This window comes from Empidonax traillii, unplaced genomic scaffold (genome assembly GCF_003031625.1).
Source record: "Empidonax traillii isolate 1590-97213 ecotype Southwest subspecies unplaced genomic scaffold, ASM303162v1 scaffold90:size2128546, whole genome shotgun sequence".
NCBI lineage: Eukaryota > Metazoa > Chordata > Aves > Passeriformes > Tyrannidae > Empidonax > Empidonax traillii.
Window position 1 is genome coordinate 1,993,235 of NW_020955283.1, and position 22,511 is coordinate 2,015,745.

Below are 22,511 nucleotides of genomic sequence, written 5' to 3' on the forward strand. Positions count from 1 at the left end.
GTGGACGCAGCTCGGAGTCTGACAGAACAAGATAAGGAAGTAAGGAAAAAGCGGGCAGTAAGCTGGATGGATATGTGTATTGAGGACGGAACATTGACAAAGGAGCAGGCATATCGGCAAGTGTTGAGTAAATGGCCAGACGATCAAGAATTGTTAAGAAAGTATTGTACACCCTCTGACCCCAAGGTAGATGGGTATCGGGGAATGCGCCGGCTAACAGATCCACCGGGTAGTTACAGCACACCAGAAGCAAAGACCTCAGCCTAGTGCCTCACTTACACCACTGTCGCCACCTCCATCAGACCCAGATTTTTCACCTGGGCAAAGGTGGAAAGGGGTAATTGAAAATGCACAAATTGAAGGGGTGTTTCTCCCAAAGTCTATCATGTCCATGCCAGTGACTACTAACCAGCAAGGCAGAAGAACTTGGGCCCCTCTTGATTGGAAAATGATGAAAGATACACATTGGGCTGTGATGGATTACGGTGTGCATAATCCTTATGTTCAAAATATGCTGGAGCAGGTATTTAAGCAGCAAGTGTTAACTCAATCTGATATCAGACTCATGGTGGAAATGTTCTTTCCACCTACCCTACAGTTGCTGTTTAAAGACAGATGGCGTGAGAAGATAGAGGAACAACAGGTTAAAAATCTCGAAAGGGGAGTCGGTGACCCCTTATTGGTTGCTACAGTCAAGCAGCTTTTAGGTACAGGACCATTTTCAACACCGCAAGTTCAAGCAGCTTTGCAACCTCAAATACTGCAGCAGGCTCAACAGCTGGCCTTAGAGGTTATAAAAGAGCTACCTCAAGTGGGGCAACCTGTACCTCCATATACAGAAGTAAAGCAGAGAGAAGACAAACCTTTTATGGAGTTTATTGATCATCTGCAAAAGGCTCTTGAAAGAGCTCCACATCTGACTCCTGATGCCAGAAGATCTGTCGGACTTGATTTAGCCCTGCTTAATGCTAACAAAAGTTGCCAGCAAATACTAGCCTCCCTACCTAAGAATGCTTCTCTTGTACAAATGATAGAGGCCTGTGCCCGTGTGCCACGCTTGGCAGAAGAACAACGACAAGCACAAATACAAGCACAAGCCTATGCTACAGCCATGTCTGTTGCTATTAAACCTCTCACATAGCAATGGAAGCCCTCGAATAAGGGTGGATGCGATGCATGTTTTAAATGTGAAAAGCAGGACATTTAAAGAAAAACCATCCGCAAAAGACACATACCACATCACCTAATCCAGGATTTTTCCCAGGAAAATGCAATTGGTGTAATAAATTTGGTCATAAAGCACAAGAGTGTCGTTCTCAAGTTCGCAGGAGTGGTACACCTTCAACAACAGCACCAACTGGAGGGGCGCGACGACACAAAAGACCCTGGCAGTCTTCCCAGCAATTCCAGATGCCTCGATGAATTGCGAGCAAGCACCCTGGGCAGCGCCGGAGTCAACTTGGCTACCGCCACCACCACAACAGTAATGGACAATAAAATACATCTGATCCCATCCACAGCTACAGGACCATTAGGGCGGGGACTAAGTGCTTTGCTACTTGGACGATCATCCTCCTCAAAACAAGGACTTTTAGTCATTCCCGGAGTAATAGATGCAGACTACACAGGAATCATATCAATCATGATCCAAGTAATACAACCACCTGTCACCATTCATGCTGGAGCCAAGATTGCACAACTTGTTCCTTTTAGAGCATGTGTACCAAAAGCAATAAGTAAGGAACAGGGAGATGGAGCTTTTGGGTCCACGGGAACACTGCAAGTAGCCTTTACACAAGTTCTTACATCACACCAACCTACCAGGATGTTCCAAATAAAAGGTCCTGACAACAACACTATACAACATAATATGATGTTGGATACAGGATCAGATGTCACCATTGTGCCAAGAAGTGCTTGGCCTTCCTCATGGCCCCTGCAGAATGTTAACACATTAGTCAATGGTATTGGAGGAATGCAGCCTACCCAAGTCAGTGACAATAAAAGATGTTGAGGAAGGAAGCATGGCACAGGTGCGGCCATATGTGCTCAACACCAGTATTTGGCTGGCAGGAAGAGATGTCCTGACACAATGGAAAGTTGCTTTGACAAGTTTTTGACAAATGGTCATTGATGGGCGACCGACACTCAAGATAACCTGGCTAACTGAAAAACCAGTTTGGGTGGATCAATGGCTGTTAAGTGAAGAAAAGGTCACACACATCGAGCAATTGGTGGAAGAGCAACTGAAAGCAGGACATCTGGTTCCAAGTACCAGTCCATGGAACACGCCTATTTTTACAATACTCAAAAAATCAGGAAAGTGGCAACTGTTGCAAGACTTAAGGGCAGTCAATGCAGTGATGCAGGACATGGGAAGCCTTCAACCTGGAATGCCAGCTCCTGCTATGCTTCCCAGAGACTGGCCTATGATTGTAATAGACTTGCAAGACTGTTTTTTCACCATCTATCTACATCCTGAGGATTGTGAGAAGTTTGCCTTTTCGGTGCCTTCTATAAACCTACAGATGCCAGCCAAAAGGTACCACTGGGTCGTTCTACCCCAGGGGATGATAAACTCTCCAACTATTTGCCAATGGTACGTGGATTTGGCATTACGGAAAGCCAGAGCACAACTAACAAATCACATTATCTACCACTACATGGATGACTTGTTAATCTGTGCACAAAATCTGGATAAAGAACAAGATCTTACATTGATTATGAACTACCTTGCAGAATATGGACTTGTGGTAGCCCCAGAAAAAATACAATTGACACCTCCATATAAATATCTTAGGTGGCAAGTCACTGAAGCAGCAGTACGTCCTCAAAAGCTGCGTTTACACGTACAAATCAGAGATGTACATGATGTTCAAAAATTGGTTGGAGACATCCAATGGGTCCGAGGACAGTGTGGAATACTAAATTCAGATGTACAACCCTTTCTTGATACGTTGCGCACAGCAGAACATATTTCAGACAAGCGCAGCTTGACACAAGATGCCAAAGCAGCCTTACAGACCATACAGGAGAAAACTGCAACCTCTTACTCTGGCCGATATACACCAGCAGAACCTATCAAATTGGCAGTACTAAACACCCCAGGAGAAGTAGCTGGAGTTCTGTATCAGTGGGTACTGGGAACTCCTGATCCACTTTGGATACTAGAATGGATTTATCTACCAGCTCGACCGCATAAAACACTCACCAAGAGAGTGGAAGCATTTGGACTGATAGTGACGAAGGCTAACCTGAGGCTTTGTCAAATTGCAGGAACTGCTCTGGATCATGTAATTTTGCCCTTAACACAAGAACAAATACAAGTGGCACTTGAACAATCCTATGAATTGGCTATGACAGCTTTAGCTAACAACATTCAGCTGAAAAGTACCTATCCCACTCATCCTCTGTTTAAAACTCACGTTGTTATGGAACCACAGACCTGTCGAAGCGATGTCCCTTTGCAAGCAGTGACAGTTTTTTCAGATGCCAGCAGTAAAACTGGAAAAGCTGGTTTTGTTTGGCAAGAAAATGGACAGTGGCAATCAGAAACAGTCTGCACATCAGGCTCAGTACAAGTTATGGAACTCACTGCAGTAGTGCGAATCTTCGAGAAAGGGTTACACGAGCCAATCAATGTGGTGTCTGACTCACAGTATGTTGTAGGCCTGGTTATCAGGATGCACAGGGCATTACTCAAGCAAATAACAAATAAGGATTTGTACAAACAGTTTTTACACCTGTGGCATCTGCTTGATGAAAGAACGAAGCCTTACTTTGTGACACACATCAAAAGCCACACTCAGTTACCTGGACCTCTGGTAGAGGGCAACAGACGTGCTGATCAGTTGGTAACTATGTCAGCAATAGTCAAGCCAAACCTTTTCCAGCAGGCACAGCTGTCACATGAATTTTTTCCACCAGAATTCACAGGCTTTGAAACGGGACTTCAACCTGACATTAGCACAAGCAAGGACAATAGTTGCAGCATGCCCAGAATGTGCTCGTCTACTGAGTTTACAGCCTCAAGGAGTGAACCCCCGAGGACTTGCTCCACTACAACTTTGGCAAACTGACATCACGGAATATGCACCTTTTGGTCGGCTTAAGTACTTGCATGTATCCATTGATACGCATTCTTCCTTGCTATGGGCTACCGCACACTCATCAACTTCAGCAAAAGACATGATTAAGCATCTCTCCGAAGCGTTTGCAGTCATGGGAGTCCCACAACAGATCAAAACAGATAATGGTCCTGCCTATAAAAGCAAGGAAGTGGCATCATTCCTACAAGACTGGGGAGTTACTCATGTGTTTGGGGTCCCCCATAATTCAACTGGTCAAGCCATCATTTAACAGGCCCATAGAACCCTTAAAGAACAACTGTCCTTAAATAAAGAAAAAGGGGGAGTGTAGGTGTGGCTTCACCAGATGCTGCTGAGGCATTCTGGGAATTGTAGTTCTAAAGACTGTTGCACATGCTCTGTTGAATGCTTGCATGGGATTGGCTTGGGAAATTACCTGTGTGACGTTGGACCATTTGAAACTACTATTTAAAGCTGTGATTCTTTGAATAAAGAGGCTTTTCGTTACCCCACCACGTTGGTGTTCACCTTGGTCCCCATGGGACATATTTATTTATTACATTAATAACGTTACAGGGGAGGACTTCCCTCTCCGCATAAAATTCTTTGGAAAGCGCTGTATGTGCTCAATTGGCTGAACCCAAGAGGTGTGGATATGAACACTGCAACTGAAAGACATTTAATCAAGCAAGAACAAGAAAGAATATATCTTTTTGTCTCTGTCTGTAATCCTGTTAATAATGTGTGGGATGATAGGTATAAACTAATAACCTGGGGGAGGGGATATGCTTGTGTCTCGACAGATTCAGACGGTGGATTCCTGCTCGCTGGGTTAAGCCATACCTGCATGATAGAAGAGTGCCCCGAAGCAGCAAGGAGGAGGATACTACGCCAACACCAGCTAACAACGAGATGGCGTAATGCATTGAGTCGGCGACAGCTTTTCCCAATACTTTTATTCAGTTCAGCTTCAGGACTGCATAGCATATGCAGTATTCTTGAAGTGCAGCAGCTAGATCAGGGAGCCACGCCACTGTGCCCAGAGCACGGGTATACGTGTAGACTGTGGATACGAATAGACTGTCATAATTGTGGACGTCATACGTGGAAAGTTGTTAAAAAGCAGGAAGGAAGCTCCAACTTAACATGCTTAGTGTGTTTTAGTAATTTATATAGATGCTGGACCCATAGTAGATGGGCCCGAGATGCTTTAGATTGGCAAGGAGAAATACGTGATTTAATTGATTTAATTGAAAGTTTAGAGGTGTGCACACAGTTAATCTATATCTGTAGCATAATTACTGAAACCCTTAGACGACAGTTATTCCAGCAAGCCGAAGTAGGAAAGCTTGAGTGTGGACAGCATATTGTGGTACCTCGGTATCACACAGTAGATGACCATCAGTGGGAGCGTGAAAAGACATTATGGAGAAAGAGACGGCTACATGGTTATCCCTGGCAGTCATAGGGACATGGATATGTCTCATTCAGGCTCAGTTGATTCAAATAGAAGTAACATATGGGTGACCATTGCAAATGAAACAGGACAGGAATCGTTCTGTCTATCTATGGCCACTCCTGGAGACCCCTTTAGAACTTGTTTGATAGGAGTACCGACTTTCGCACTCGAATGGTTTAAAGGTTTTGTGAACAATAAGACAGTGATAACATGGAGTGACACACAAGCTAATCATAATGCACAGATCTGTCACCCCGGCATTAACTAAACTGCATGGTGGCAAGGACAAATCATAATGGCCCTGAATAAGACAATCATAGAGCCCCAAGAATTAAATCTATTAGGATCCTTAGTGCCAAGGTTTGGTGCTGTAATGTTCAAAAGAAACAAGAAAATAGCTGATAAATTCATGGATAAATCAACTCAATTACATTTAGTGCAAACTGTTTCTCCCAATTTGGCGCTTTATAAAGGGACTCAACTCACAGACTATTGCCCACCTGAATGCCGATACAGTGATGTGTGGGGAAACAACACCGTTGGTCTGGCATTGCCTAAAGGTATGTTTTTAATATGTGGAGATAGAGCATGGCCAGGAATACCCAGCAATCCTGTAGGAGGTCCTTGTTATTTAGGATAACTCACCATGTTTAAACCAACCATGAGACAATTGCTGAACCATACCATTTGGAACATTAAAAAAGAGCAAAAAGATCGGTATACCAATTAGGGCGTAAGTGTAAGGATGATGTTCAATTTTGGAATGTGCCAACAAATGTAATTACAGCAATGATAGCCCCCATAGGTACTGCTAAAGCATTGCAGTTGGTAAAAAAGTTAGCATGCTGGACAGCAAAACAACTAAATATCACATCAAAAATCATCTCAGAATTAACAACTGATGTAGAAAGTATCCGACATGCAGTGTTACAGAATCGTGCAGCAATAGATTTCCTGTTGTTAGCACAAGGCCACGGATGCGAAGATGTAGAAGGAATGTGTTGCATGAATCTGTCCGATCACTCAGAATCCATCCATGCACATCTTGAACAATTAAGAGGTAATATGAAAAAGTTAACAGTGACAACTTCGGTATTTGATCAATGGCTTAAGGGCTGGGGAATAACTGGATGGCTGAATGATTTAGTGAAAACAGCTGTTATGATAGGCATAGTCATACTGCTTTTTGTACGTTTTGTGCCGCGTGTTTTGCAATGCTTACAAGGAATAGTTGCTAGAATGATAAAAAATATATGGGTTATAAATAAAGAAAAAGGGGGAGATGTAGGAAAATTAGAAACCTTTTGGGTTGAGGCAGGAGTGGACCGGCTTATAGGAATCTGAGGAGTTTCAAGGACTAAGTGTTTTGAGAACATGACAAGTGTTTTGAGAACTGGACATCTGAAAGAAGGAAGAAAAACAGCACCTGTGATGGGAGGCTGAGTTGGGCCTGCCAGGAGGCATGTGAATAGAAGTGTTGTGGTTAGATTTAGAAGGAAAAGAATTTAGAAAATAAGATATGTTAGCTAGCCAATAATAATCGTGTGAACAGTGTGTGTTTTGTGTATGTGACCAATAATAGGTTAAGTAGTCAAATATGTGGTGGTTATTGAACTGTATAAAAGTGTAATTTCCAATAAAGATGGAGCTTCTGAACATCATATTGGTGTGTGTGGAGCTTCCCTTGGGTCTCACACATGTTTACAGCAGAGCAGTCTCAGGATGTGTCCGTGCCAGTAAACCTGACTCATGAGGACTGTTTGTCATATGGATAAGAAGAACTGGCCCGAAGTGCAGCCTCACTTTTCGTCCATTCAAATTTTTAAGAAAACATTGAAGCAATACAGACAAAAACAAAGATACCACAAAGTGGCATCAAGATCCAAGCTATATTTAGCAGTTTAGGTCTAGACACTACTGAAAAAAAGATCTTCCCTGAGTGAAGAATGAATATTTACATGGAAACTGAAAAGTTTTTGATTCTAATCTTCAGAACATGAATGTTAACTTCACTTTAGTTGCTGAAACAGTCCACTGAAAGAAAGTGCAATAGTCTTAAGTTCAAAATAACCACTCTCTAAGTGTTTCAGAAAAAGGCCTTCTATTTTAATTAGTTCTTAAAGGGGAATGTTTTTATTCTGTGTAAATAACATACAGAATTATAGAGCAGACTGCTCTACAAGAACAACCAATCGTGACCTTGTTCACTCATGTTTCTTACTCAAATCTCATCCTCGGCATTTAGACCACACTTACTCCAGTGAAACCTTTCTGAATCTCGTAAGACGCAACGCTCTGGTCGGGGCGCAGCGACTCGGCCTCAAGGTTGTACCAGGGGACGAGAAGCTGAGACGTTGCTCTTTGGCGAGGAGCCCGTTGTTTTCTGATGAAATAAAAGCAATCTCGATGGAGCCGTCGATTAGAAGGGCACTTCAGCGCCCGGCTGGGCCGGGAGCAGCACCGCCGGAGGAGGGTCCGACCCTCCCGCTGCCGCGCCGGGGGAGTGGAGCCGGGAGCGCCGCCCCAGCGGGAGGGGACAGGAGCGGAGGAAGGGCGGCTGTCGCGGCCGCGGGCAGCGCTGCTGTCGCGGCGGGCTGAGCCTGGTCATGGCTCAGCAGGAACTGGCAGCGGGGAGCGGCCCCGTGCAGATCCGAGTGGCCGTGCAGGCAGCCGCGGAGGAGGAAGAGCGGGAGGAGGAGGAAGAGGAGGAGGAGCAGGGGGGCGGCGGAGCGCTTTGCCCCAGCTGCAGCGAAGAGGACTCGGGGCAGTGCGGGCGCTCCAGGTGAACCCCCCGGGAAGGGGGTTCCGGCGGCGCCCCGGGCGGAGCCGTGCGGGGCGAGGAGCGGGGCAGCCGCGGACACCACGTAACGGTGCGGCCGCGGCTGATGCAACGCTGAGGGGGGCGGGTGGGAGACGGGAACCCCCCAGCGAGGAGACACCCGGGCGGGAGCTGTCCGGGAACCGATGGCTCCGCCCAGACTGCGGCTTCTTCGTCCCCGGGGGAGCGGCTGGGGCCGGGGCCGCGGCTTCCCCATGCCACTTCACTATCTTTTACAGAAAGGGTTTTGAGGGTTAGTTGTTGTTGTGCTTGGTTTTTTGGTTGTGTTTTTGTTTCTTTTTGTTTGGTTAGTTGGTTTGGGGGTTTGTTTGTTTTGTTTGTTTTTGTTTTGGGCGTTTTGTTTGTTTGTTTTTGTCTGTTTGTTTTTATTGCATGGACTCGTTTTTTTTTTTTTTTTTAATTACCCAGACGTAGTTATCTCCTTAGATATTTAAGACACGGACAGAGAGACCGGTGTCATGGCCTTGGAAACAAGCTGACTAGACACCAAATCAAGGCCATTAGGAATGCAGAAAAAACTGCCACTTCACACTCTGCGTTTTACTGTTTGATAATGCCAGTAGTGCTGTAGGAATTACTAATGGTGCCTGAAATTGCTTTGATGCCTACAAGGATATCTTACTAGTAAAAGGCACATCCAGTATTTTTGTGCCAGAAAACTGCAGAGACAATGCTCGTTAGTTGTAGTTCATCTTATGATTTGTACTAAAGCTGCAGACGCAGTAATAAATTATCATCTAAAGATTTATGTACAGTAGCAAGGAATCCAGTATTCTGTTTGTAGATCTGTTGTTTCTAATTGATTCTCGAACTTCATATCCTAGCACTGATTCAGAAGGAATTGCAGTGTATTATTTGAAATTACAGAGGGCTAGTTGGGGAGGGAAAATTTTTTGCAGCTGCCAAAATTTTCAACTACAGAAATAGGAGCTGAACACAGCTAGGCACAATTAGGATGTTTAAGCTGAGTCTGCTTAGTTTTTCCACAATATGGAACTATTGGTTTTATAAATATCTACAGCAGTCTACAGTGTTGCATTCTAATTACTGAATTCTTAATTTTAGGAAATTATTTACATATGTTATCTGTGATAGTATTACTTGTGTAAGAGCTTCTAGCCCTGGCCTAGACTAGAAAAAAGGGTGGTTATTTTTTCAAGCTTTATAACACACAATAGCTACCCTTAAATGCCACTTATTTATTTGATAGGAAATTATTTACAAGCCTTTTGAAAAATATTAGTGATGGTCTAAAACCGCTGGGAATGAGACATCTCACTCTCCAGGTGAAGCTAGTAGACAATTTGGATTCTTACCACCCCCCCCNACTTACGAAATGAAAGCCGTTTCTCCAATGGTCAAGCCCCACCGTTCTTTGGGAAATCTCTGGGTATTTGTGACATTCAGTCCTCAGCCTTTTAGCTTCCAGGTGCTTCAGAACCATCTCCAGACTGTTGATAACAAACAGGTAGTTCTCACGTGCATGAAGTAAAGCTATTTTTACTCTAGTTTATTTTGGATGCAGACACAGGAAGAATCTGAGTTTGAAAGGTGAATGTTTTTGTGATGTTGTCAGTCTAAAAGATAATGTTTCATTACTATAAATTAATATGGAGCTAGTTACAAATTTCTGCATTTGCTGTAGGTGGCATTTCCATACAGCACTTAGTGAGGGGTGTTGTAAGAGCCCATGAGATTTTGTAAAAGCTGTCTGCCAAATACTGTCATATATAGATCAGACTGTGACCAATATGTGAGAGGTGAAATGCGGCCTGTTTTGCTCTGATTCAGTGTGTTGCAAACTCACTGGTCACTGCAAACATGCAGTTCATTTTTATTGTTTTCTAAGGCATGATGCCCCTTTTTGTTTCCATCCAAACACCTGCAAATGTCTGTGCTAATATATTCTCTAGAACAGCCCCATCCTGAACTGAAGGTAAGCTTTTCCTAGCAGAGTGTGGATATGTATAAAAGGCTGAAATGTTCCAAGGTTCTTTTGTTCACATTAATTCTGAATTGCTAGTGAATGAAGAACGAGTAGTGGGGTAAGGGAATATCATTAATGAAACCAGCACCCCCAGCTGGCCATCTAATATTTTTACTATCCCAATCATAACTTCATCTATTATCCTCTACTTCAGGCATTGCCAAGTGATCTCTCACTCCTCCTTCCTTCAAACTGTACCCCATTAATGGCTACCACGATTTTAGCAGTGAGACTTCTCAGATCTTGCAAGTATCCACATATGTGCCATGATGTGCTGCCCTATCATCAGAAGAGCCATAAGAAGTAAATAGACTGTAAGCTTCAAACAGCCAGGTCCCAGAGAACTGCTGTAGCTGCCACAGGTGGGAGCATGGTCCCTGTGCAGAGCCCACTGACCTAAACATGACCTTCAGACATACAATAAGGATCTGCCGAGGCAGTGTGCTGCTCATAGCCTCCAGTTCATCTCCAGGACAGAGCTGTCTCAAGGCAGGGTGATTCAGCAAGGCTGCATCCTCCCTGCCACATCAGCCTCTGGGGACTCCAGTGTGATGCCTGCTCCCTTTCCTAGTGATTTCAGAAGCTCTGCAAAACCCATTTAAGAAAATCTTGGGCAAATACATGGCTTCTTTTTTGTTGCTGAGATATGTGGGAGACTGAAGTAATAAATGGATCTAATGGATCTAATAATAGGATCTAAGGTACTTAGGGGGTGGTTTTATTTTTTTCACAGAAACTTTCATGATGGTCCTAGTTTTGTTAAAACTGGACTACTTACAGCTTTAAAAAATTACTCTGGCTTAAGACAGACTTGTGCATTAGAGTCGCCTGTGGGTGAGCCATGTACCTCAATTATAGATGGAAATAACCATTTAAATTGTGATTTCAGCAACAAACATGTTGCTGTAACTGTGCATGACAAGAAGATTCTTAAACTCACGGTTGCAGTATCTCTTTTTGGGATAGGATGCCCAGTAGTGCTCCATTTTGCACAGATACCTAGACACTATGATGGGAAGGAGAGAAAAAATGAGAATGACTTCCTGAGATACATGAGCTGCTACCACACATAAAGGCAAGGTAAGCCTTTATGGAAAACTGCTAGTTATGTTACTCTGTCACTCTGGAAGTGACCTGTTAGAAGTGCAACACTCCTGTCAGTCCTGTTTACTCTCTGGATTCCAGCTCCTGCATTCATGTAGGCAGGAGGCTTGAGAAATCGTGACTGCATCACATTGGGGTATTGATCCTCTGATATATGATACTACCCATTAAGAACATAAAGGTCAAGCCTATGTTTAATAGCTTCTTACTAAAAAATAAAACACTGTCACTGGAGGAACTTTGTATAGTACCTGTGCACCTTCATTTTATGTTTTGGTTCAGTTTTGAGTTGGCAGAGTGTTTTCAAGATGTTAGTGTGTATGTCTGCTTGCTCTACACTGAGATCAGCTTTTGGGATGAGCTCAGGAACTTGACTCCTTATGCCAACTGGAAGGCTTCCTCCTCTGAGCTGGCCAGCTGCCCCAGATAGATGGGTGGTTAACTGTTCAGTGCCCATGTATAAAGTAAGTTAGAAGCAGCAATACCAATTGGTATAATGGTCATGTCTTTTCCTTTTGAAAGACTATTTGAATCTGCTAATATAAGATGATCTGTTGATAAGATTTAATTATTTTCCAGTGGTGGGGAAAATGATGACGACTCTGAGCAGAACTGGAAACCACCAGAAAATGACCTGATCCAGAAATTAATAGCACAGATTGAATACTACTTCTCAGATGAAAACCTTGAGAAAGACGCCTTCCTCCTGAAGCATGTGAGAAGAAATAAGATGGGTTATGTCAGTGTTAAACTCCTCACTTCTTTTAAGAAGGTAAGCTATCATTTTAAGTCTTGAAGTGCCTCATGTAAGCCTGATGCATCTAAAAACATTAGGAGAGATGAAAATTACATTTTATAGAGGCGATTTTACAGTCTCTATCTTCCTCTCTAATGGGTTGATTTTGTTTTACTGTGATGGTTAGGTTTGTTCTCATCCAGAACTTTAATAGCTGAACTCATGATTGGCTAGGGAATTCATAGGCTTAAAAACATGTGTGCTTTTAAATTATCATTCTGGGAGAGAACATCAGATAAAATTAATTTTTATGTCAACTACTCATGAGTAGCTGAGTAATCCTTGTAGTAAAGTTATGTTCCTGTCTCTGGAAGGGATGGTGAATCTGATCTTTGCAATTGTACAGAGATTCAAAAATTAAGACTAGTATAAAGTATCTGATAACTGAAGTCACTTAAAGGTGAGATCTCTTATTTTTTCTTCTTACATTAGGAACATCATGTAAATATGCGTACGTAACCAATTTTTAAAATTGCAACAGAAATACTTTGCCAAGATTCTACACTTAAGAGTTTGCAGAGTTTTTCAGTCTAGAAGCTGAAGCACTCCTGGCTCCTTCAGACCACTTCAAACATTACTTTGGTGATAGATAAACCACTTAAAGGAAATGGAGAAGTTTGAGGTGTTTTTTAAACTGCGAGTTTTGAGGGAAGAAAAGTAGTTCAATACAATGAAGTCCTAAACTTGACAAAACTTCTTGCTTGGCAAATTTAACAAAATAAACCTGCCAGAACAACACACATTTTGATCATGGTTCAGACCTACATGTGGAATGATCAAGCATCCCTAGAGCAGGCTTTCAGGTACAGTAACAATTTCCAATTTGAGCTTTAGTGTCAGTTCCTGTTTCCATTACATCCAGCAGACCATGAGCTTTACAGGAGCTCACTGAGGCCCATTATAGAAGGAAAACTGTGTACTTTCTCACCAAGTCTGAAACTTAACTACATGAAACTTAAATCTCCCTTTCTGTTTGTAGACTGGAGCCTGCATCTGCCTTAAAATCCTGTAAATAGTCTGAGCGGGTTTGATCAGTTGTGGTGTTTAACCTGTGTCTGTCTCCAAGGTGAAACACCTTACCCGAGACTGGAGAACCACGGCCTACGCACTGAAGTACTCGGACACTCTCGAGCTCAACGATGACAACAAAAAGGTGCGAAGAAATACTCCAGTTCCACTGTTTCCAATTGAAAATGTCCCCACCAGGATGCTACTGGTGTATGACATCCACATGATTTCTGAGCTGCAGGCTCTTAATAAGCAACAAAATGGATGCATGCAAGAAAGGATAATGGAGCATCTCCTCAAAGCCTTTGTAAATTTTGGTGTCATTTCATCAGTTCGTATTCTCAAGCCTGGCAGAGACCTACCACCTGATATCAGGAGGGTCAGCAACCGGTACACCCAGCTGGGAACTCAGGAATGTGCAATTATAGAATTTGAAGAAGTAGATGCTGCCATACGTGCTCATGATTCAATGTGCACTGAAAAGAAAGAGACTGGCATGAAAGCTGTCCTCATAGGAATGAAACCACCAAAGAAAAAAGTTCCCAAAGACAAGAACCATGATAAAGGTCTTAAGAAGACTCGATCGCTTAATAAGAGAGTGGAGGAACTTCAGTTTGTTGGTGATGAATCTTCAGCAAACAGCTCTTCTGACCCAGAGAGCAATCCTACATCACCATTGTCAGGGCGCAAATGTACTGCAACAAATATTGTGAGTAATTTGAGCCCAAACATTCATCCAAATAACCATTTGAGCCCTAATGTGTCACCCAGATCAAGCCCTCGGAACAGTCCATCTTCACTAAGAAAAGTAACAAAAAAATCTCCACTGGCTGAAGACAGTAAGCTTAACCCAAGCACTAGCCCTGAAATTCCAAGGAAATGTACAGATTATTCCTCAGATAGCAGCATCACCCCTTCCGGGAGCCCCTGGGTACAGAGAAGAAAATCCCACACTCTCACACAAGAGAAGAGTTCCACCAGCAGTCCCATGTTGGTTCAGAAAATACAAAATGCAGACGGTCTCCCTGTTGGGGTACTGAGGCTGCCTAAAGGTCCTGATGGCACCAAGGGATTCCACAATTTTTGCGAAAGAAGGAAGGCTATGAAGAGGGAATAAACCCTTCTTTAAAAACAGGCTCAACAAGTCAGCCAGCTGCTGATGACCAAGCCTGGTAAAAAACTTTCACTTGAATGACTAAGTCAGTATTTAATTTTAGAAGCTTTTGTATTCATATAGAGACTTTATCATTTGTATATTTGTATATTTTCTCCACAGAACAGGTGAGGTTGGAAGGCATCTCTGGAGATTGCCCAGTCCACCTCCTTGTCTCAAGCTACAAGAAGTCACTGAGTGGTTTGAGCATTTGTCAAGACAGAGACTTCCCTGCCTGTCTGGATGATGTGTTTCCATGTTCAACCACCCACACAGTACAAAAGTGTTTCTTTACATTCAGGTGCAATTTCTATGTTCCAGTTTGTGCCCCTTTTCCTGTTACTGCGTATCGCTGAGAAGTGCCTAGTTCTGTGTTCTTTACTGCTTCCTATGAGGTATTTAAAAAACTGATGAGATCTGCCCCCAGAGCCCTCTCTTCTCCAGTCTAACCAGTGCCTGCTCTCTAGGCCTCACAAGAGGGATGTGCCAGCCTTTTAATCAGCTGAATCACTTCGCTAGAGCACTGCTCTTACCTGCATCCATTTCTTTAATGTATTATTTTGAAATGTCTAAACATTCAAACAGACATATAAATCATTCATGTAAGTACATAATTTGCAGAGCTAGGATCCTGAAGAGCAGTGTGTAAATACTTACAGTTTAGTGGCTGTAATATGAGAAGGGTGGTATGTTACCAGTCTCATCATAGAGAGCTCAGGTTTTGAAGACTTTCTGTTTGCCTCAAAAAGGAATTGAGGAAGTTGAGCCACAGTGAGTATTTGTTCTCATGTACATTGCCAAAGCAGTATTTTTTAGTAAGACCAGTGTGTATTTTCATATGATGTGAGTAAAGACTGAGCATTGGAGACTGCTCTGTAAATGTTCTCTTATATAATCAGATGGAAATAAAAAAAAATATTAACTCTGTCTAGATCTATTTTGTTTACTTTAGAAATAATTTGAGTTGCACCTGAATAGATAACTTAAACCTCATCTTATACCATGTAATTCTAGCAGTAGTTAAGCAAAATTTCCATTGCATTCAAGGAAAAAAATGCCCTCTGCCCCACTACTGATGGTTAATTCTGTGGTGATGCTTCACTGTGACTGTGTGTCAGTCACACTCATTTTTATATAATATTATAAACTAAACAGTGGTCACTGCTAACTCAGGATTTAACAGGCTCAGCAAGAAGTGTTTAAATTAAAATTAACTATAATCCTACCTGATGCCAAAGAAGGAAACTGCAGTTTTACTTATAATAGTTAAACTCTGAAAAACTAGCCCAGAAACAGTAAGAAGGTTTCAGGTTCTAACATCTTGGGAACTGTGCACGACAAAGTTCACTCATTGGATGGTGATTCTTCATTCCAAAAGTCCACATCCTGTCCAATTTCCTAAGGATAACACTTCTGCAGTGTAAACAACCTCAGTAACAGTTAAGAGTAATTTGTACAGAAATCCTGATTCTGTCTGTTGTTCCTCATCCACCCGCATACATTCCTGGTTCTTTTACTGCACACAAATGGAATCGTCCAAGTTACCTCCTAACTCCCATTACCAAGACACTATAAATACTGTTAAATACTAAGTGGTATTTTTTTAAATCACCTGCAAATATCTTAGTTACAGGGTATATCTTCAGAAGAGGGATTCCAGAACTCCAGATTACATACAACAGCACTGGTTCACTATATCCAAATGTCAGGAATAATCAGGGAAGCTGGTTGGTTTTTTTTAATTATAAAACTATGTAGCATCCATGTGCCATCGTATACCAAACTATTTGGGGGCAGCACTACAGCTGATGCAAGGCACTACCGTGAAGACACACAGAAGTAAATTAAATAGAAATGTTAGGAATTATATGTAATAATCCATATTGTTAAAAAATCTGTAAGATATTGTATACTTGCAGGAAAACAAGGAAGTAGAAAATATCAGCATATACCTGGGCTATGCTCTGGGAATTAACACTTCTACATGTCACATTCCACACAAAAACCTTACAAATCCATCTTACTTCCATATAACACTAGCGGTTTGGAACTAAAAGTCTCGGACACTAATGATGAGTCTTATTTTGCTTTAGAAAATTTTACACATGATACAATGAACACTGAGGATGATTCCTTAGTAAGTAAATAGGAAGTCTACAGTTTTTCTTCAATAATAAATCAAATACTGTGTTACTGAGGAGTTATTAGAAGGCCATGAGCTATGAAATACAATAAAACTTATAGGAGAATGCCATCTTATTTGAGATGACTAACTATAAAATTCCAGAAAGCTGCTCCACCTGTCTTCAGAGAGCTTTTAATAAGAAAGAAAAAATATACTTACCATGGTAATTATTTTTGTTAAAAGAAAATACAGATAAGCATGATCAAACAGCAAATGATAATGTCACCAGTGAAACCACTTGGAAAGTAATTTAAAGTAGTGCTTATAGAGAGGAAGTCAACACATGGTCTTATTCTGGTTCAGATAATACATAAACCCACAGGGTTGTTCCACATAATTTCCCAAAGGAAATCTCCAAAAGGAAGGTGTTTTCATCTTGGAAAACATTCTGTGGAAACCTCCAGTAGACACACAGGCATACCAACTTCTTTGCTGTCCTTCTCCCCAACCTTATTGCCACTTAGGAGCCCGAGCTACGTTATACTGACTGTATTATGAACAGCTTTTGTAGCATTAGACACACATTCAGTACTCCTCATGGAGCCCAGAACGTTTGCTTGTTTAATTAATCAATGTAAAAGGACTGCAAGTAGGGAACACCTTCTCTCCAGATACTTCCTGCACTAGCCAGCAATGCTCAGTGTTGGATACTGCTGCATGTGCATGTTCAGAAACATTCTGAACTCTCAGTACCAAAACACACACACAAGTGCACAGGGAGGGCACAGTGAAACCTTTTGCTGCCGAAGGCAGGGAGCCCTGGTTGCAGTTTTGTGGCTGGCAGGCAGCTCATCTGCTCCAGGGACTCACCCCCAGGGAATCCTGCTTCTCTTCCGAATAGCTCAAACATGCACATCCACATCTCGAATGGGTGGTTTCAAAACCATAGAGGTTGAGGATATTTTTATTGCTTTTTTTTTAACACAACAAACAGCAACTCTAAAAAGCATTTTAAGAATGAGATCACTTCGTACAAGTAGCTCAGTTACCAAAGGCGTTCAAGATTCTCAACTGCCTGAATGCCACCACTGCTTAGAGCACCAGCAGGGACCCCCATGTGCTACACAATCCACAGCAGCTTCAGTCATACATGTACAGCAATAAAAACAGAGACGAACATTTCACTCTCCCTGAGTTTGTTTCTGTCTTCATATTCAACTAACTGCTCAAAACCCAAAACCAGTACAACCCCCAGATACATGCACTACACATCCAAAACTGCTTGGAGAAACGCTGCCAAGAGAGACACTTGAAACACGAACAGCCATGCATGCCTTCATTTTGTTCCAGCTCTCCAATATTTATATTATGACATATTTCAACTAAGTATTTTTTTTAAAATGGCATATCAGCTGAAGAGAAACAATGTGACAACACATTTGGAGTTTTGGTCACTGGTTGAGAGCCCCTCCCAACTATAAAAGAATATTTACTTCTGTCCCCACTAACAAAGGATGCATTCCCATCATCTTCAATTTACACAAGCAGTTTCTGGCTGGGTTTATAACCCCAAAGTCTGAAAAAAACATAGGGTCTTCAGTAAAAAATGGTTATTAACTCACCTAATACACCCGAGCTGTTTAGAACAACAATTCGATTAATCAAACAGAGCTGGCTTCAGTTTACACCATTGTTCCCTGAGCTTGGATTTCACTGCATTTGAAGCAAAAATATAGTTGATTGATTCATAGGAAAGATCCCACATTTGTGATCGAGTCAAATTAAATGTTTTTGCAACCACCTCATACTCTTGTGATAGTTCGGTTGCAAAGATGCCTTTATCATCAGTCTGGAGTTACATTGAAAGAAAAGAAAAAAAAGGTTAAATTAGTTTCTCTACATCAAAAAGGTCTCTTTCTCTACATACAAACCAGTTTTATCTTCCTATCTCATATTTTATTCCACAGTTCTTTCATCTGTGCATAATTATTCCATCTCTATTTGCCCTATTTTCACTCAAAATGAATTAACTGTTTAAACATATAAGAAAACTTCTTAAAATGATGGCATAATTTATCAAGAAAACAGGATTCCCTATTAAAATTGCTGAAAAGATGGCTATCAAATGCTGCATACATTCAAGTTATGCGCAGGTCTCCTTATTCCTCTTTTCTCTTTCCTTAGATCTGGGAACTAGAGTATAATCTGTGTTCTGCATCTCCAGGGAAGAAACTCTCTGACCCTTTACACAATAAAGGATTGAGGCTAATTTTAATAATAAGCACAACACTATTATATTTATATACACACACATGGACAATGCTACAGGAAGATAAAACAACAGGAAGATAGTAAAATTCTGCCAAATGGTAGCATAAGTACTTAACACCTCAGTGTTTAAGGACCTTAACGAGCTGTCAAGAGAACACAAGAACTCTCACCCCACACAATGAACCCCCTGGTACACACAGGTGTGTGTGCAAGCACTGGACTGTCTATTTTAAGAGAAAGATGTCAGTATGCAAACAGATATGAAGGTCATTGCACGTATAGCTGATCACCTTATCCACACAGAAAAAAGACCTGACTTTACAACAGAACCAAGAGAGGTATTAATTATCATTTCCTGTTTGTATTACAAGCATTTCTCAGACTGAACATTCTGATTTCCTAAAAGTGAATGATTTGCTACAAGGTCAGAATCTGTAAGTAAGCTCTGATCCATAAAAGCAGAAATGCTTCTCCAACTTCACATTAGTTTGGCTCTTTGCCTTAATACACGGTTAATATCAAAAAAACTTACACAGAGCACTGCAGGATGGCCCATGCTGTACCAGTATCCAAAATGATGTTTGCCACAGGAAGGCACTGTCTGAGATTTAATGTTTGATGTCACACAAAGTTCTATGGAAAAAAAAAAAAGAGAAATTAGGATATATATCAAAATGAGAGACATGTTTTTGACATGTTAATTGACTTATTTCTGTTCCTGACTAAAAATTAAAATCAGCTACTGTTGTTTCCTCTATTTTCTAATTGCTTCTTTGGTAACTTCTTCTGAAGAAAATTTGGCAATCAATTTCTAGAGGGTGTAAGAGTTAGGGAGCTTGCAAACCACATATAGAATCACCAGTCTTGCACAGTAACTATAAGTTATAATTTAGTTTTGTTTTCATCTGAGATACCAATTGTCTGCTGCCATAAACACATCAAAAATCCCCAAAGCATTACAAGTGTACCCTGATGGGCAATTCTCCCTGCCATGTTTGCCTAAGCCACATCTGGTCCAAGACAAACTGGAGTCACTAGATCAGCAGTCCACGTGCCATTCTGAAATTTAGAGATCGAGCCATTGTTAATATTTTTTTCCTTACCAATAGGTATCCGGTTCTGTCGAACAGTTGACACTAACTCTTCTGAACCTGTTGCTGTGGAGTTGAGAAATGTTCCATGTCCAATTCTGTCAGGAGGCAGGCCCAGGAGAATTTTGGTCTCCTCTTCTTGATTTGGAATCTAGAGGAAAAATATTTTACATTCTGTCAAGGCAGTGTAAAGCAGAATATGAAATACTTACAGTGGACTTCAAGTGCTTTTTTTAAAGCATCTCTTATCCAAAAGAAAGTGATAGTGAAATAGGAACAAGTATAAATAGACCTGTGACATCCTATGTCCTGCTAAATTTCCTGAAAAAATAAAACTGACTTCAGTATTTATCAGATTTGTCAGAGTAAACTCCAGTTACCACTTCAGCAGATTGTATGGCACAGCCCAACTCTCTATTAATTCAAGCAAAGCTAACAGAGCTCAGTACTCAAGAAACTGTGCAGATTTCATTATACAAGATTTACAGTAAAAAACCAGGAAGAAAACAGTGGATCTCTTAGAATGTAACTAATTTCAATTTCACACCTAACATCCTAATATAGCACAGGAAGGAATAATTTGACTGTTCTGATTCGCAACAGACTGTTGAAGATTTCTCCTTGTTTTCCTCTCCCTTATCAAATGCCCCAAACCATTAATACCTTGGCCTGAGATGTTCAAAATGCACAGAAGGTAATTTTAGTTTCATCAGACTTTTCCTGAAGTGGGAATTACAGAGAGGCACCAAAATAAGGAAAAATTTTACCTCAGAAAGATGCAATGCCAGCTTTAGACCTGCTTTTTTTGCTTCAGAGAGTGGCTCCAAAAAGTCTTGACCATGTCCTGCCTGGAAGACAGATTCACATCACCATTTTAGAGCTTATTTGACAAACCCCCTGACACTGCCATAATTGAGAAACTATCAAAATACTTCATTCAAATACAGTTATCTTGAATATTTCTCTTTTCCCATTACTTCACTTGGAATGAATGCAGGAAGTCACACAGCCTTCTGCTAACTTAGACAAACAAGGCAAACATCAGCAGCTCAGATGATGCCTGAGACTTAGAATCCAATTGTGCTGATTTTGATACCTTTTATACAGCTCCCACCCAGAGTTATTCCACAGCTGTCCTTGAATATTTATGCTTTCTTAATATACAGTAAGCATTTGGTGCAGCTAAGGAAAATCATCACTAGTCAACTAGTGAACTAGTGAACTAATCAAAACTAGTCAACTTGCCTCCACCAGCCAATCTGACCAGGACAACTCAGTTACAGACACATAAACACTACTTTTCAGTGGTTCTTTTCTCAGAGTCACATACTAATCTATTGGGTTTTTGTTAAAATATTTGCCCCTTACAGCAACCTGGTAGCAAGATTAAAGGCAATCCATTCCAACTAGCAACAGCATCAGGCAAAAACTTGTAGGAACAAAGCATGGTTAGAACTGCTTGCTCTTATGCCACAGTACATGTTTATCTTCAAGAACAGGCCAAAATGAACCAAAAACTTACAGTGGGATCACCACTGAAGTCAAGTCCTACTACAACCCCATCACTGGAAAGCAGGAACTCTTCAGCAAGTTTAACAGTCTGCTTAGCAACTGCTGGGCCATCTCTTCTGTTTATTGCTATTAACAATCTGGAATAGAAATGCATGTATTAAATTATATACAAGCTGTAATATCAGGAGCTCAACAGATCTGATACCAACAAAAATGGCACTTTACATCCTTCATGGTTGAACATAAATACTATTTGTATAGGAAACGACTCAAAGGAATGAAGGTACCAAAGTGCAGAGGGACATAAATAGATAAATAGGTTGGCCCGTGACACGCAATAGCACACATGAATGATGAGAATTCTTCAGCTTCCACAAAAAAATCTGGTAAGGGTTGCTGCTGAGACTCTAAGAGACAGGTGAGCAGACCACCTCCAAGCAGCCACTGACACCTTCTGAAACTTCTCTGCTGGTCAGGACCAGCTCTCTTTTACAGCAGGTTTCTTGTACAGCTAATCAAGCAAAATCTTTGCAATGAATCTAGGCTATAAAAAAGGAACCTTTAATGCAAATTCCATGAAAAACACTGTTTTTCCTGAAAACGTTGCAGAGAATGGACAGGCTTAAAGCTGAGAAGTTTTACATCCAGTTTCCTTCTTTAGGAGTAAAAAAGATAAAAATTCAGCTTCCCATGTGTATTAGCTGTTCCCATTCCATGTAATCTAGTTTAAATCCAATTTTCTTTCCTACACTGATGGCTTTTAAACCTCTCTGCAAACATGACCAAGCATCAGACTACACAGAACCTTGGAAAAGAGGTAATCCACATGCTTTATTTACCTTACATCTATATCCAAGCCTTCCTCTTGACACTGCTTTATACCCTCAAGTACAGTTTCAACATACATCCTTTTGGTCATACCTACAAACACATACATTTGTAACAAACATATTTTAATTAATTTCATTGTACTGCAGGCTCAGCTCTCTAGCCTAAGTTTCATTTTGCACATTTGATTTTACTCCATAGTCTTCTAATCCATATAATTCTAATTCTAGCTGTAAATATAGCTTTACTG

At 41.3% G+C, this 22,511-nt stretch overlaps 3 protein-coding genes across 3 annotated transcripts in view; 1 reads left to right on the plus strand and 2 right to left on the minus strand.

Moving 5' to 3' along the window:
- Window positions 1-8,005, minus strand: part of LRRC49 (leucine rich repeat containing 49) — a 54,722-nt gene extending 46,717 nt beyond the window's left edge. Inside the window, exon 1 of the mRNA XM_027881550.1 lies at window positions 7,804-8,005. The gene's annotated coding sequence lies outside the window, so the exon portion shown is untranslated. The remainder of the gene's footprint in view (window positions 1-7,803) is intronic.
- A 4,087-nt stretch (window positions 8,006-12,092) lies between these two features.
- Window positions 12,093-15,359, plus strand: LOC114056378 (la-related protein 6-like). The gene is made up of 3 exons (XM_027881552.1): window positions 12,093-12,249; window positions 13,340-14,390; window positions 14,558-15,359. The coding sequence occupies exons 1-3, from the start codon at window positions 12,208-12,210 to the stop codon at window positions 14,788-14,790; spliced, it is 1,326 nt and encodes a 441-aa protein (XP_027737353.1). The 5' UTR covers window positions 12,093-12,207; the 3' UTR covers window positions 14,791-15,359.
- Window positions 15,360-17,713: 2,354 nt separating this feature from the next.
- ADAL (adenosine deaminase like) overlaps window positions 17,714-22,511 on the minus strand; it is a 16,372-nt gene continuing 11,574 nt past the window's right edge. Inside the window, exons 5-10 of the mRNA XM_027881554.1 lie at window positions 22,273-22,354; window positions 21,444-21,570; window positions 20,689-20,769; window positions 19,934-20,072; window positions 19,363-19,463; window positions 17,714-18,408 (exon numbers count right to left, since the gene is read on the minus strand). Coding sequence (XP_027737355.1) covers window positions 18,217-18,408; window positions 19,363-19,463; window positions 19,934-20,072; window positions 20,689-20,769; window positions 21,444-21,570; window positions 22,273-22,354 — 722 coding nt within the window. The 3' untranslated portion in view covers window positions 17,714-18,216. The remainder of the gene's footprint in view (window positions 18,409-19,362; window positions 19,464-19,933; window positions 20,073-20,688; window positions 20,770-21,443; window positions 21,571-22,272; window positions 22,355-22,511) is intronic.

Excerpts from the sequence above, each read along its gene's own strand:
- LOC114056378 (XM_027881552.1), top strand. The coding sequence starts at position 12,208 with ATGGGTTATGTCAGTGTTAAACTCCTCACTTCTTTTAAGAAG. Across the intron at positions 12,250-13,339 it reads TCCTCACTTCTTTTAAGAAG|GTGAAACACCTTACCCGAGA; the intron begins GTAAGCTATCAT and ends TCTGTCTCCAAG. Across the intron at positions 14,391-14,557 it reads AAGAAGGAAGGCTATGAAGA|AACAGGTGAGGTTGGAAGGC; the intron begins GGGAATAAACCC and ends TTTTCTCCACAG.